The sequence below is a fragment of the Microtus pennsylvanicus genome, chromosome 3 (genome assembly GCF_037038515.1).
Source record: "Microtus pennsylvanicus isolate mMicPen1 chromosome 3, mMicPen1.hap1, whole genome shotgun sequence".
Lineage (NCBI taxonomy): Eukaryota > Metazoa > Chordata > Mammalia > Rodentia > Cricetidae > Microtus > Microtus pennsylvanicus.
Window position 1 is genome coordinate 114,863,942 of NC_134581.1, and position 16,422 is coordinate 114,880,363.

Below are 16,422 nucleotides of genomic sequence, written 5' to 3' on the forward strand. Positions count from 1 at the left end.
ATACTACTTCTGGCTTTTTTTCAAATTTATGGTTTCTTTTTTCATTAATTGTTGTTCATACATACGTATATCTATTTATATTCCTGACATATAAATATAAGTTGTTTCTTCTGTATAATATTATTGGTATTTATATGTTCTTATGGCTTACCGTATAGTATTAGACAGCCAATTGTTGTTCTTTTCCCTAGGGAAGACTATTTCACCTGCTCTCAGCATTCCTGCATTGCCTATAGTTTTTATATAGGACCTTTAGACACTTTCCCTGTCCATATGAGTATGTCCCTTGGTGTCCTCCATGTTCTAACTCATGGTTAGGCATTCACGTTGTGAGAATTTATGGGTGTGGCTTCTATCATTCCAAGGAGAAACAATTTCACAACAAGCTTCCTGATCCTTTGACTCTTAAAATCTTTTTGACCCCTTTTCTGCAATCTTTGGACCTTAGGTGTGGTATCAGTTGGGACTGGGCTTCACAGCTCTACAATTTAATTGGTTGTTTTCTGTAATAATCTTTGTAGCAAAGAGAACATTCTTGGATGAAGGGTGAGAACTCCACTTATCTGTGGGTGTAAGGGCATATATTTAGAATAGTGTTAGAGACTATGCTGGTTTAGTAAAGAGGTTCTCTTCCAGGACCTTTGACTTCATGAGCACTGGTAGTGTGCTATGTTTCCAGTAGCAGGAATGATATCCCTCTCGTTGGGGCAGTCTTAGGTCCAGTTGCAGAACCCTATGAAGTTCTAGAGACATTTATAACATATCCTCATTTTACTAGTTGTTGTTAAACTTTAGAAAAGAAAGCCAGCCGTAGCTGGGCAGTGCTGGCACACACCTTTAATCCCAGCACTTGGGTGGCAGAGGCAGGTGGATCTCTTGAGTTCAAGGACAGCCTGGTCTACAAGAGCTAGTTCCAGGGACAGGCTTCAAAGCTACAGAGAAGCCCTGTCTTGATAAAAACAAAGAAAAGAAAAAAGGGAGGGAGGGAGGGAGGGAGGGAGGAGGGAGGAAACGATAGCTGTTACCAAACTGCTTTTGCATGTGAATGACTAATTCTGAGCCAAATAATTGTTTCAAGTTTCCAAGTGTGTTTTTACAACTGGCTTGTTCAGAGCTATATTTGAATTGCTTTTAGCAACTGTGTATCTAAATTCACTAGTTATTGCATTACTTTTACTGCCTTAAGTCTGTTCAGATATAGAGTTAAGCCAGTAATTGCTTCCTAGGGAATCCTATTAGTGAGCTTTGTTTGGACCTAGACCTGCCACTCTTGGCTGTGGTTCAGATGAATGATAGTAGATATAAATTTTTATCCCCAAGTAAAGAATGCTTATGAATAAGTTTGATGGAAACTTGTAGTTTATAAAAATGTATTTGGTTCTTATTTTACGATATGCTGTTATGTAAATATACCTCATTGTGTAAGGGTTGCAGATGAATTTCTATCCTCTTGAGAGATAAAAAATGTGGTGTAGGTGGGACTCAAAAAGTCCTTTCACCTTACAATATTGCTACAGAGAAAAACTTACCAGTCACATATTGGAAGATTAGAAACTTGAGGCGGGGAAGGGGAAAATGTAATCTAACTTGTCCAACTCTAAGTGGAACCACTGTTTAACGCTAAAAGTAGGAAGAATATATAAAAGTGAGTCAGAGAAAACTTGGAGGATTGTTCATCTTTAGCTAGTTTTTGGAACAAGCCAGATAAAATGCAGAATTAAATATGGGATAGTGGAATGTGTACTTTTGAAAATACAGGTTAATTTAAATTGAATTATTTGGAAGTAACTTATGCAGTGTATAAATGTCAAAATATCCACATTTTTGTCTTTAATTAGATTATGGCATTGAAACCGTATGACTTAAGGAGGCGATTATATGTAATATTTAGAGGAGAAGAAGGCCTTGATTATGGTGGTCTTGCAAGGTAAAGTTAAAAAGTTACTTATTAAAGAGTTATTACTGCTTTGTAATAAGTTTATTTTGCCATCTGAGGTAGATGTATTCTTAAAGAGATATATATGAATATAATAAGCTACCTTTTTCAGTAGCACCAGAGTAATTTTGGGTAATCATTATTACAACTTTTTTGCATATGTATATATGTATGGTATGTGTGTATGTGTACTTGCATGAGTATGGTACACGTGTATTCATGGACGTATGTTATGTAGGAGTGGTGTGCACATGTATGTACAGGCCTGAGGTTGACATGTGTCTTCCTCTATCCTTTCTACATTATATGTTTAGGCATGGTCTCTTGTTCTAAAGTTCAACTGGTGTGGTAACCAGATTTTTCTGGGATTTTCTCTCTCTATATCCCATATACTGGGATTACAGGTGGGTCACCATGACCACATGCCCAGAACACATGGGTTCTGGGATCAGAGAACTCAGAGTGTCCTGCCTGTGTGGCAAGTGCTTTACACACAGGGTACAACCATTGTGATTATTCTTCTGTGCATGCTAAAGTTCTTATCAGATGGCTGCATAGTATTCTACATATGCGTGTAGCATAATTAATGGTTATAGATGGTTATTTATTGATTTTGCTATTACAACACTGCATATCACTTTTATTTGTCCTTTTTCTCTGATCTGAGTTTATTCGGAAAATAAAATTTTTCTACATTTAATCAGTTTACTTAAGAGATACCCGTGAAGTAGTTAGTGAAAAATCCTTCTTTGTTTTCTCCCTTAACTACTTCATACAAATCTACATTGGTATTTTTTATAGTTAACAGTTTCATTAAGTCTTCCTGGGAATTCAGATTTTTATAGAATTTTGCAGAATGAGAAAAACCACCATTCAATATAGCTGATAGAAGTGCAGAACTAGGTCACAACTGGTAGAAGTAGATACGTAATATTGCTGTGAGTTTGTCAGGGTTTCTCTTAGCCTCTTTTTGTGTTGATGTCATAACATTTTACACATTTTCAGTAAGCACTTCTATCCAATAAATCTTCATATTGTGTGTTTTGTGAGTTTTTCTGAATTTCGGGCATGCCCAGACATTGAAAAGAAAGGGACATCTTAGAAAATTATGAACATGACTTTTTTCCTCAGTGTCTGACATTATAACATTCATATTCTTTTGTAAAGCATTTTTTGTCTTAGTTATTTGGTTCCAGCTCTGTTTCAACAGTTTAAATGACGTAATTGATTCTTGTGTATCATAATTGTCTTACTCATAACTTGATTTGATTCTGCATTGTTTGGTTAGATTCATCATCAGGGTGCTTATTTAAGAGTTCATGTGGGGGGATATGTTCCTGTAGTTGTTAAATGTTTGGAAGTGTTTTCCTTGTTGGTTATATAAACAGCAACCTCTCTGGACAGACGTTTTTTGCACAGCATTGTCTATCCAGCATTCTTAGGTACTGCTTCAGTGTTTTAGCATTGAATGTGAGCACTATGAAGTATGAGGTCAAACCTTTGTCAGAAAATTTCCTGGGCGTCTATGCTGTCTTTTAAAATTCACTAGTTTCATTGCAGAATGTTTGTTTTTTCGTTTGTTTTATTTATTTATTTTCAAGACAGAGTTTGTCTGGGTAGCCTTGGCTGTCCTAGAACTCACTCTGTAGACCAAACTGGCCTCAAACTCACAGAGATCTGCCTGCCTCTACCTCCCTCCGAAGTGCTGGGATTAAAGGCGTGTGCCACCACGCCTGGCATTTGATCTATTTTAAAGGAACATGTGAAGAGCTTTAATTTCTGGGAAGTTTTCTTCTATTTTATCTTTGAATATTTTTTTTCTGTTCTATTTGTTCTTTTCTTTCTTCAGGAACATCAATCATGGGTATGTGGAATCTCCTTTGTCAGTCTTACGTGTCTATCATTTTTCCTCTTGTCTCTCATCAGTGCTTTTCCTATTTTGGTTTTCTGAAGCCTGTCTTCCTGTCACTGTTTGCAGGATTGCTCTATGTTTTGCTGCTTCTCATGTGATTTTTCTTCATTTGCTGTTTCACTGTTTTCTTCATTTTCTTCTCTAGGCCATGTTCTTTCAGCCTCACGTGTCTAGTTTGAAGTGCAGAGCCAAACTTGTGATGAAAGTCAATCATTTCTCTTGTCAGTTAGGAATTTCTCTTTTGTGTTGGTATTAGCATACAGGCTTTTGTCATATATCCATTCTTCTTTTGGATCACTACAGTTTTCTCTGGTTTGCTGCTTTCTAAAAGTGATCTGAAACAGTTGGAAATTTAATTCTGTGTGTGTGTGTGTGTGTGTGTGTGTGTGTGTGTGTGTGTGTGTGTGAACACATTCTTACTAGATTTACTTATTTCTCTTCTCTGAGGAAATGTCTTACTTCAGCTCAACCACAGAGTGAAGTTATTTGGTGCATTTAGTATTTTGAGCCTGAATTTAATTATATGATTTGACATGAATTCATAGTTGATTTTGTTTAGTGACTGTCTTCTGTAGTTTCCTGGGAATGTTTTAAAAGCTCTCTTAAACATTTGGTAAACAAAATAGCAGACTATAGGAATTAGCATAGAGGTGACCCAGAATGACTTAAATATTTTCAAATTGCTTGATAGTATTACATAAATTATCAGACTGAGATGAAGAGTTAAAATTGTGTCTTATCTTGAGATAAATGTGGTGATAGCTTTAATCTGCACCCAGGAGGCAAAAGTAGACAGATTTCATTTGAGGCAGCCTGGTCTGCCTACTAGGTTTCAGAGCAGTTCGGGCTACACAGGAGACACTGTCACAGAACATCAAACCAAGAACAACAATAATAATTCTGACTTTTCCTTAAAAGCAGTTACTCAAATTTCTGCTTTTACTGACGCTCTCCATGATTGATAGTACCCACCACTGTCTACCACCATCATTATGTGAAGACTGGGTTATTGTACCTGGAACTTTTCTTTCCTTAAAGCCAATAATATTTATTAGCAAGTTATAAAGAAGAATGGGAATTGTGGCAAGGCAAAACCCCATGACCTCACACTGATCATAGTAAATATTTGAGTTTGGAAATCCACTTGAGAACACTTTGTAAATGTTTATTTTGTGTTAAAAATTATTAAACTAAAGCAAAATAGGTAGTTAAGAATTAGTAAACACTTAGCACATTTTAAGATTTCACTTTGTAATTTTAGCACCATTTGAATACATTTGTAAGACAATTTAAACTGTTCTTTAAAAGCCAGATATGCCAGCCCTTAGGAACCTGTGGCAGGAGGACTGCTACAGACTCAAAGCCAGCCTGGGTTGTGTATCAAGTTCCATACTAGACTGAGTTCTGAAGTAAGACTTTGTCTCAAAAACAAAAAGAACCTCACTATTTTAAAGTAGCAGTGTTATGTGCTGCAGTGTCGCCATCAAATACTTACTAAAACCTGTATAATGGACGCTCCATTTTTCCATTGCTTAGCATCTATGAAGTCTTGGAGTTTGTTTCCAGCTCAACAAAATAAAAAAAAATCCCAAAACATAATTAAAAGCTTGTTAAGTATATATTTTAGAATGCATGTAAGAGTTAAGGTTACTGAAAATATATAGACATGGCTTTTGCCTTAGAGGTTAATGTTCATAAAAGTATATTTTCAGATTGTTGTACTATGAATGCAATCACAGATATGTACTATACTCTGAAATTGCTTCAAAGATACCTGGATTGGGTTAAAGTGTGAATTGAGAAAAAGTCTAATCTACTTAAGTTGAATTGAAATTGAGAAAAGATACCCAAATAAAAGTTTGATGTAGAAAACAACATACCTGTGAGGAACAGTGAGCTTGCAGTTTGACAGTGCAGTCCTAGCAGTGGCTTTGAATGGAAAGCCAAATTATATATAAATATACAAAATATAAATGCAGGAGGGCTAAGGATTGAGTAGGTGTGTGTGTGTGTGTGTGTGTGTGTGTGTGTGTGTGTGTGTGCGCGTGCACACACTCATGTATGTGTGCATGCACACATTTATTTACTTATGGATATATTTAACACCTTTTTAAAGTTCACATATATGTGAATACTAAAAGTAATCTTAACTTATTTTCTTATAGAGAATGGTTTTTCTTGCTTTCCCATGAAGTTTTGAACCCAATGTATTGCTTATTTGAGTATGCAGGCAAGAATAACTATTGTTTACAGATAAATCCAGCATCAACCATAAATCCTGATCATCTTTCATACTTCTGTTTTATTGGTCGCTTTATTGCAATGGTGAGTTCCTAACTTTCAGTTATTTTATTATCTGTTACTTATTTCAAAGGTGTACTAGGGGCTAGGGAGATGTCTCAGTGGGTAAATTTCGTGCCAAGCAGGCTCAAGGACTAGAGTTCAGACTTTTAGTGGTCTGCTTATAATTCCAGTACTCAGAAGGCAATACTGGATCTTCGGAGCAAGGTAAATTTGCTAAAACTGCAAGTTTCAGGTTTGACTGAGTCTGTTTCAGTATTGTGGTGAAGCTGGGCTGTGGTGGCGCACGCCTTTAATTGCAGCACTCAGGAGGCAGAGGCAGGCAGATCTCTGTGAGTTCGAGGCCAGCCTGGTCTACAAGAGCTAATTCTAGGACAGGCTCCAAAGCTACAGAGAAACCCTATCTCAAAAAACAAACAAACAAAAAAATCAATATTGTGGTTAATAATTTAGGAAGGCTCATCATTAGCCTCGGGCCTGCACACACATGTGCATACCACATACACAGGCATGTGCACAAAAATGTATTGTATAAAAATCTTTTGAAAGATACTTTATACCCCCCGAGTTGTAGGCAATTCACTGTTGTTGGGGTAAGTGTCAGATTCCTCAGTTGTGTAGCCACCAGTGATCTTCCCTTTTTATGTAAACGGTATTTCATATATGCTTATTCAAGCAGCGCAGATTAGGTACCATGGGATGTGTGTGCTTAAACACACATGCATGCACACATACACACGCATAATACACGCATGCAGAGAGAGATGAAAGTAGAGGGGGAGGAATTGTTGGGAAGAAGAAAAGTTATAGTGGGAGAGGGAGGGAGAATAACATGATAATGGGAGCATGATTAAAAACATACATTATGTGTATGGATAAAATTTAGGAAGAATAAATAAAATTAAGAAAAGAGTAAAAACCTTATTTATTACTCATTTGTGCAGGGAGATAGGGGAAATAAGTGTGGTTATTTAGCCCAAGGAAAATCTGAGTTGCTGAGTAAGTACACTAACTTAGTGCTTTTAGAAGTTTCAGAGCTTTACAGATGCTCTTGTAAATTATTGTATTTTTAGAGGAGTTTGTAATTTTTGCACTACATTATCCATTGGTTCAATTAGCAATCATCTGTTGAGTGTCTAAGTAATTCCCTTCCCATTTCTAGGTACTGGGTATTAAAGAACAACAACAAAATGGTACAGTTCCTACTCTTGGAATCTAGATTCTGTAAAGTGGGGGCTACGGATGTTGATTTTTCATTTAATGGGTTGAAGGAGACCTTTGGAGGTTGAACGTGAATGGAAATGTGAAGAAGGCAGGAGACTGGGGGTCATATACATACCTTACAGAAGAGCACTCGGGGCTCATGGGATAGCAGAGCAAGGCTGCAAGGTTTAAAACTGCCTCATTAGTTGAAAAGGAACATGGCTGGGGCAAAGTATATGGGAGAGAATATGGGAGGGATGAGATTCAGTAGTAATACCATATAGGACTTTTTGGAAAGTCATGTAAAGGTTCTGAGTATGTCAATTAGTGTTATAAATTAAGCAATACCAATAGGAAACCCTCTGTGTGTAGAGGATAGCAGAAATAGAGATCACCATGAGAGGGCATAGTGATTTTGTGTCTAAATAGCATAGTAATAGATGTGAGAAGTGATTTGGATCCAGGGTATGTTTGGAAGTTAGAAAGTACTAGGTTTTCTGGTAGATTAATTGCCAGACATAAGAATAGAGTGAGGCACCAAAATACATGGCCTGTACATTTGCTTGAAATTGCCGTTTCCTAAGTGAGGCTTTGGTGGCAAGAGCAAATGCTGAGGAAAATCAAGAATGTTGGATTTCTTCTACATCCAGGATGGATATGGCATCCAGTGGAGGTTTAAAACAGGTAAGTATCCAAATGTGGCAAGGAGATGTCCAGGGTAGAAAGAGACCTTTGAGCTTCTAAACATGTAGAGAATATCAAAAGCTCATGGTTGTGTTAAGGTATAGCTTGGACAGAGGAGTTAAGGGATATTTGTAAGCTGAGGAGATAAAAATGAGTGAAAAAAAAAATCAACCAACCAAATGAAACTACCTGAGATTAGAAAGTCAAGGAAGTGTTTCCCAGAAGAAAATGGAAGAAGGAAATGTTTCAAAGAAGACACCATGGGTAGCCCATCAGTTACTGATGGGTCTTACATCAACCATTTAGCAAGGCGTATGGGAATTCAGATGCTAGTGGTGGCAGATTGGTTGGCCTTTATGAAAGCTCTCCTGGTTGCTCTTTTCTATGTGCAATAATTATAGTAAGTGTTTGAGGACAGAGCTACATTGGTGAATAGTCATCTAAGACAGGGAAACTAAATATAGTAATGAAATAATGCTTCCTCTGAGGTTGCTGGCACAACTGGATAGCTTGTTCTACCATAGTATAAGCAGAGTAAGTTTTAAGTAGATTTTTATCTAGAATTGGGATTTTGTTTGCAATACAGTAGGGGAGGGTTTAAAGTTATTTAAGAGGATAATTCAGTGACTTGGTGATTGAATATAATAAGGGAATGAGGGCCAATATAATTGGTTCAGTGAGTGGTTTTAGGTATCTATTGGATTAAAAATCAGTGGTGCTTCTTCCTGTATTGTTGCTGTATGTAGGCATGAAGACATGGAGGTCCTACAGATAGGCAGGAAATGGGAAGAGGTGCATGGGCCTTTTCATTTCTGTTAAGTTAATTATCAAATACATATTAAAAGTTAGGGGGAGTTGGTAATAAAATATAGATATAGATAATATCTATATCTATATATAGTTTTGATTGTACATTATGTTTGACCTGTGAAATACTTTTTCATTTTAATTTGTTTGCTTTGCATTTGTATTTTAATTTTCACAATTTATACCTTTGAGTATTGCTTTTTAAATGTAAAGTCTCATGACTTCTATTTTATCACTATGCTCTAAAGAACATTTTGTAAGATTAAGTAAAATGTTTTGTTTTCTTAACAGGCACTATTCCATGGGAAGTTTATTGATACTGGTTTCTCTTTACCATTCTACAAATGTATGCTAAGTAAAAAACTCACTATTAAGGATTTGGAATCTATTGATACTGAATTTTATAACTCCCTTATCTGGATAAGGTTTGAAGATTTCTTTTTCATTGAGTTATTTACTTGAAACCCATTTATATACTTTGTTTATATGCACACTGACATGCTATAATTTTATCCAGAGACAACAACATTGAAGAATGTGGCTTAGAAATGTATTTTTCTGTTGACATGGAGATTCTGGGAAAAGTTACTTCACATGACCTGAAGTTGGGAGGTTCCAATATCCTGGTGACTGAAGAAAACAAAGATGAATATATTGGGTAGGTTGACATAGCTGATTGGACTCAGTCTGTAGACTCTATGGAATCTAATTAGAAATCTCCTTTAGAATATACACCCATAATTGTATTTGTTTTTACCCTTTGGGAAATTCTCATGAGGTTCTTTTCCTGCTAGGGTCTGTTCCCTATTCTGTAAAGATGATCCACATCTCCCATTCCCAATTATCTTGTAAGAAGAAAATGTGTAACATCCTTCACTTTTCCATTTGCATTTGCAATAGGCTTTCCCCCTTTGACCAGATCAGATGACATGAAGCATTACTACTGAAAAGGGATTCAAAATCTCAGAAAGAAAATTTATATAATTATATCTTCTCCCTCATATGTGGATCCTAGCCCCTCCGTATATGTGTGTATCTATGCATTATATGCATGTATATATAATATACTTATATAATTTATACATGTGAAGGGCAAATTCAGGCACAGTATAATGCGGAGAGCAGGAAAGGGTAGATAATAGGCAATGATAAAGGAAAGACTGAATGTAGGTAATTGGCACTTGATTCATGAAAGAGGATATAAACCTTATTGTTTTTCTAGTTCTAGTTCTGTCAAGGCCTTTTCATTTCTTGGTGGTGGCTGCAAATATATTCAATAGTGAAAATGTAAAAATCCGGTGTGAAGCTTCATAGCTTCAGAGTGACTATTCTAGTTATGTAAAAAGTTTATTGAGATATATAGACTTCAGGTATGGCTAATTTTGGTGTGTGGACTTTTTTATTTCTAAGTTCTTTAAAATACAATTTTAGTTAAAAAAGTATTCTTGGAAAAACTGTGCAGCCTCTTCATTTATAGATGAAGGAAGTGAAACTGTGATAGAAACGGGCAAAATCAAATCTGGAAACTACCCTTTGAATGTCATTTCATTCCATACTACATTTCCACTCTAAACATCCTATTTATTTAATTAATTCATTTGCTTATATGATTTTTCCAGACAGTATTTCTTTTTTATCCGTGGCCATCCTGGCACTTGCTCTGTAGACCAGCCTTACCTTGAACTCAGAGGTCCACCTGCTTCTCCTTTTGAGTGCTGGGATTGAAGGCATGTGTCAACACCACCTGGCTCATGTTACCCTTTTTGTCGTTGTTTTTGATATGTTTTTTTTCTCCTCTGTGTTACAGCCCTAGCTGTCCTGGAACTATCTCTGTAGACCAGGCAGGCCTTGAACTCACAAAGACTTGCCTGCCTCTGCCTCCCAAGTGCTGGGATCATAGGAATGCACCACCATTGCCCAAATACTTTAACTTGTACATAACAAATGTTTCACTGGCCTATATTCAGTGTGCATGGTGCAGGGTTTTATAAAGAAATTTCAAGTAATCCCAGACTTTGACTATATTCAGTCTTCTATTTCCTCCCCTTGGCCTCATTGCCTTCTACTACTCTCTTTCTTTTCTTTTCTTTCCTCTCCCTCATCCTTTTTATGTTTTCATGATAGCTAGATAATTGGCTCAGCAGTTCAGAGCATTTGCTGCTCTTGTAGAGGCCAGATTTGGTTCCCAGTACCTATATGGTAGTTCACAGCCATTTGTAACTCCAGTTCCAGGAGATCTGACTCTCCGTCCTCTGCAGGCACCAGGCATTCACAAGTGCACATATATACATGCAGGCAAAATATTCATATACATAAAATAAAAATACACATTTGAAAATAAGACTTATGGTGGGTTTATATGTCTTTATAAAATCTAGAATTCACAAGTAAAAGAAAGATGAAATACTTGTTTTTTCTAAGTCTGGTTTATTTCACTTAACATAATCATCTCTAATTTTATCTATCATTATCAAATTGAGTTTATAATATAATGACACCATTTCCCTATTCTCTTTCCTCCCTTCAAACCCTCTCCCATGTACCTCTACTCTCTTTCAAATTCATGGCCCTCTTTATTCCCTAACTTGGTGTGTGTGTGTGTGTGTGTGTGTGTGTGTGTGTGTGTGTGTGTACATATATATTCCTAAATATAATCTGTTCAGTCTATATAGGATTAGTTATATATGTATTTTCAGAGCAGAGCAGTTTGGTTTAGGATAAACATTTGGTATCTTCTTCCTTGAGAATAGTTCTATTTTTTTGTTTTTAGTAATTATCATAGTAGCAAGCCAGATTACATTCTTAGCAGCAGGATGTGAGGATTCTCTTTTCCCTGCTTCCTTCCTGGCATTTGTTGTTTTCTCTGTGGCAGCCATTTTAGGGCAAGATGATCTCTGTGTAGTTTTTTTTTTTTCTTTTTCTTTCTTTTTTTTTTTTTTTGGTTTTTCTTTTTTTTTTTTTTCTCCCCCCCCCTTTTTTGGTTTTTCGAGACAGGGTTTCTCTGTGGTTTTGGAGCCTGTCCTGGAACTAGCTCTTGTAGACCAGGCTGGTCTCGAACTCACAGAGATCCGCCTGCCTCTGCCTCCCGAGTGCTGGGATTAAAGGCGTGCGCCACCACCGCCCGGCCTCTGTGTAGTTTTAATTTGCATTTCTGTGATGACTAGTGACGTTGAACTTTTTTTTTTTTGACTGTTTGCACCTCATCTTTCAAGAACTACCCATTCCTTAGACAAAAGTCCAGTGGCTATGTAACTCTTGGACTTGGGTTTTATCCATGTGTCTGTTTTTGAGTCAGATCATTTATTTTTCTGACTGGGGTTCTGTTTAAATTGTTCTTTTTGTTCTAGATTGCCAGGCTGTCTAGGGTATTTTGCATTTTCCTATAAATTTTAGGGTTTTTTAAAATCTATTTTTTTCCCAGAATATCATTGGTATTTGACATGGTTTCCATTGAGTTTGTATCTTGCTTTTGGCAGTGTAGCTATTTTCATGCTACTAATTCTGCTGCTCCATGAGTGGCTTTCATTTTCTTTCTTCTTCAGATTCTTTCTTTAGTATTTTAGTATTTTCACTACAGAGGTCTTTACTTTCTTGATTAGATTTATTCCTAAGATGTATGTTCTAGCTATTATAATGTGGTTGTTTTGTTGTATTAAGAGCGGCGGGGCTGCATCCCCAGCACCCCGCCGCCCGCACGGCTAGCTTTACCTGAAATAATTACACGAACACTGTATTCATTTAAACACTGCTTGGCCCATTTCTATCTAGCCTCTTCTAGGCTAATTCTCATATCCCGATCAACCCATCTCTAATAATCTGTGAGCACCAGTCTTACCGGGAAAGATTCAGCATGTCTAACCTGGTGGCTTGCTTCATCGTGTGTGTCTGCCTCAGAGAGCAGAGCTCTCGCGTCCGCCCAGGAGAGGGGAGCATGGCGTCTCTCTGAGGCGTCTGCCCCCGAGAGGAAAGCTGTCGAGTCTGAGCTCACTTCCTCTTCCTCCCAGCATTCTGTTCTGTTTACTCCACCCACCTATGTTCTAAGATATGAGCCCAAGCAGTTTGTTTATTACTTAACCAATGAAATCAACATATTGATATATGACACTCCCACATCACTTCCCTAATTCAACATTGTTTTCCTGATTTCTTTTTCTGCATGTTCATTACTGGTATATAGAAAAATTATTAACTGACTTCTATAAAAATTATTAATACCTGATATATATATATACATATATCATATATAATATATATACATATATAATATATATATTATATTTGTCCTGTTACTTTTCCAAACATGCTTATTAGTTCTAAGAGTTTTCTGATGTGGAGTCTTTAGCATCTGTCCTATACAGAGTCACATTGCCTGCAAACAGGAATAACATGACTTGCTCCTGCTTGTGCCCTTTGTTTCTTTCTTACCTTATTACTTTGGCAAAAACTTCAAGTGGTATACTAAGTAAGCACCTTGTCTCAGTCCTGCTCAGACATGCATTGAGGTTTTTCTGCTTTTATTGCAATGACTATAGATTGGTCAGTTACAACCTTTATGATGTTGGTGCATGATTCTAGATTCTCCAGGCTTTTGTCTTGCAGGGTTGTACTTAGTTAAAGGCCTTTTCTCCATCCTCTGAAATCCCATGTGATTTCTATTCTATAGTCAGAGTCTCGGTCTCTCTTTCATGTTTGTGTGTGTTTGTATCTGTCAGTCTGTCTCTCCTTGTAAATTTTTGGTATCAGGTGATAACTGTTTTTGTAAAATGACTTTGATGGAGTTCTTTGGACTATATTGAAGAGCACTGATGTTAGTTATGTATGTGTGAGTCCATATAGGCCTGAGCCATTTTACTTAGAAGATTCTTTATTACTTTTTTGATCTCACTGCTTTTTATAGATCTATTTAAGTTGTTTATAGACTTTTCATGTAATTGTGGTTGATCATATGTGTCAAGTAATGTATTATTTCTTCTGGATTTTCCTGTTATTGGAATATGGGAGGGATATATGGCAGTGTTTGGATGGAGGAAAGGGATGGGTGAAATGTTATAATTAAATTATAATCTCAAAAAAATGAATTTGGTAATGGAAAATCATGTTAGCTCTAAAATCAGATATATGCATGCATACATGCTTGTGTGCATATATTTGGAGGAGTATGTTTTGAAAAAGAAAAGGAACTTGAGGCTTTCTTAGTGCTTTTGTCCCTTAACTTCATATATAAATGACCTATTTTCAAATGCTGTCTTTATTTTCAGTTTAATGACAGAATGGCGTTTTTCTCGAGGAGTTCAAGAACAGACCAAAGCTTTCCTTGATGGATTTAATGAAGTTGTTCCCCTTCAGTGGCTGCAATACTTTGATGAAAAAGAATTGGAGGTTAGGTTCTTTATTGTTTGATAGTAGGGAATGCTGATGTGTGAATGGGTGGGCTTTGTGTTTCCTTTCCAGGTTCAGTGTTGTTTATTCCTTTAAGACAGGGTCTACTTTTGCTCAGACTGATCTTGAAATCCTCATCCTTTTGCTTCAACCTCCGTAGTCTTCGCATACCAGCAGTGCTCCACCGTGTTTGGCTTGTTTAATGATTTTACACAATGTCCACACATTTTAGTACCATACTGATTTTTCTCATTTGTCTGAAGTATGTGGCATTGGGTGTGTCCTATGGTTTTTGATGTTTTAAGAACAATAGTATTACAAGTACAAAATCATTAATTTGTGTCACCTGTTAAGGGTCATAAAGAGGAATTTGATCATTATTAATAATTTAAGGAAGTTTCAGAAATCTTAATTAAGTAGTGACTTAATATGAAAGGTAAGATTTTTAAATGAATGCTTGGTGGTCTTGCCTGCATGTAAGTAAGGTTGGGCATGTATCAGAAGTGGCTTTGTTTATATAGAGTAAAATACATACAAAATTTGCCACTTTAATGATTTTTAGGTATGCAATTCAATAATATTACGTATAACTGAATCATTATACATCAAGTCTTGGGAATTCTTCCATCTTATAAAAACTGAAATCTACACACATTAAACACAAAGCCTCTTTATTTTTATTATTTTGTTTATATCTCCGATAAGTGAAATCATGTTATATTTGTGTTTTTATGACTGCTTATTTTATTTATCATAATGTCTTCAATGTAGCATATTTCAAATGTACACATTTTGGTTTATGGCATCTAAATAAATCTAGAAACAGCAGAGTATGCATTGTCAAATTATTTTAAGTGGAGAAAGGGAAATAACAAATAATGTTGAAGCAGTTGGATATCCATGTGAAAGAAAGTTAACTTTGGCCCCACCTCAGCCCATAAATAAAGTTTACTTTTAACTGAATATTAACTATAAACATGAAAACCTAAAATAAAAGAAAAGTAGCCTAAATGAAATCCCACTTTGGATAATGTTGGTAATTTCTCAGGTTATAATGTTAAATGTATGTCTTCCTCATGCCCTAGCAAATCTTCCATTGGGTGTTTACCTATGGAAATGAAATACAAGTTACACAAACATCTGAATGTATATATAAGTGTTCGTGATATAGGCAGAAGTTGCTTACAGGGATTTATTTTTTAGTACTGTAAAAGAAAAAGCATGCCTGACTTTATCAAAAGTAAACATTGTGTTCTTTAAAAGATACCCTTAGGGAAATAAAAAGGCTAGGCTTGGTGGCAGATATCTATAGCTCCAGCACTGGAAGGATATGCTGAGGACTGCCATTTCTGTATGCTAGCCAGGAATTGGGGTGAGTTCCAGCCCCTTCCCAACCCCTCCCGGGACTACATAGTGAGACCCTGCTTCAGGAAGGAGGGAAAGGAAAACAAACACCAAAACACTGGCGGAAACTACCTTGACAAACTATTCTACCCAGAATATATTTTCAGAAACTTCTATAAATAATAAAAAGACAAACACTCGCCCCCCCCCCCCACTCCAGTCTTTCTTGTGGCTGATTTTGGGCTTCTTCCCTAGGTTATGCTGTGTGGCATGCAAGAGGTTGACTTGGCAGACTGGCAGAGAAACACTGTGTACCGACATTATACAAGAAACAGCAAGCAAATTATTTGGTTTTGGCAGGTATTCGCTTTATGTTTTTTGAGACAAATTATTTCAAGAAAATAATGTTTTCTCATAAAAAGTGTTTTAAAAGTAGTTTATTATTTTTGAGACTGCCTTTGGACCTGTGTTTTATCTTCCAACTCATTCGCTCTTTTCTAGATGGAGGTCTGAGCAGTCTTTAGTGGGATCACAAATATTGACTGGTTTTGGATTTGTTGGGGTTGCACATTGAGATAGGGTCTGCCTGGATGGCCCAGGCTGGTCTTGAATTTGCTTTCATATTGCATCAGCTCATCCAGTGCTAGGATTACAGGCATCTTTCACAACATCCAGCCAGCTGTATGTTTTAAATGGTGAGGTCAATGTGGGTATTTAATTCTGAAAGTGATATTATGCTAAAAAATTGGAATAATTCAGACAGTAACATACAAGAATGATAGTTTTTCATACTGTGTTTTGGCTTTAGCTGTGACAAGATAGAACATCCAAATGCACCATACTAATATTTAAGCAC

At 36.4% G+C, this 16,422-nt stretch overlaps 1 protein-coding gene across 3 annotated transcripts in view; it reads left to right on the forward strand.

The window, feature by feature from the left end:
- Wwp1 (WW domain containing E3 ubiquitin protein ligase 1) overlaps positions 1 to 16,422 on the forward strand; it is an 82,493-nt gene that overhangs the window by 53,791 nt on the left and 12,280 nt on the right. For all 3 annotated transcript variants that reach the window (XM_075966903.1, XM_075966904.1, XM_075966905.1), the window contains exons 17-22: positions 1,839 to 1,927; positions 6,014 to 6,173; positions 9,135 to 9,268; positions 9,361 to 9,501; positions 14,102 to 14,222; positions 15,822 to 15,926. In XM_075966903.1, the coding sequence (XP_075823018.1) occupies positions 1,839 to 1,927; positions 6,014 to 6,173; positions 9,135 to 9,268; positions 9,361 to 9,501; positions 14,102 to 14,222; positions 15,822 to 15,926 (750 nt within the window). The remainder of the gene's footprint in view (positions 1 to 1,838; positions 1,928 to 6,013; positions 6,174 to 9,134; positions 9,269 to 9,360; positions 9,502 to 14,101; positions 14,223 to 15,821; positions 15,927 to 16,422) is intronic.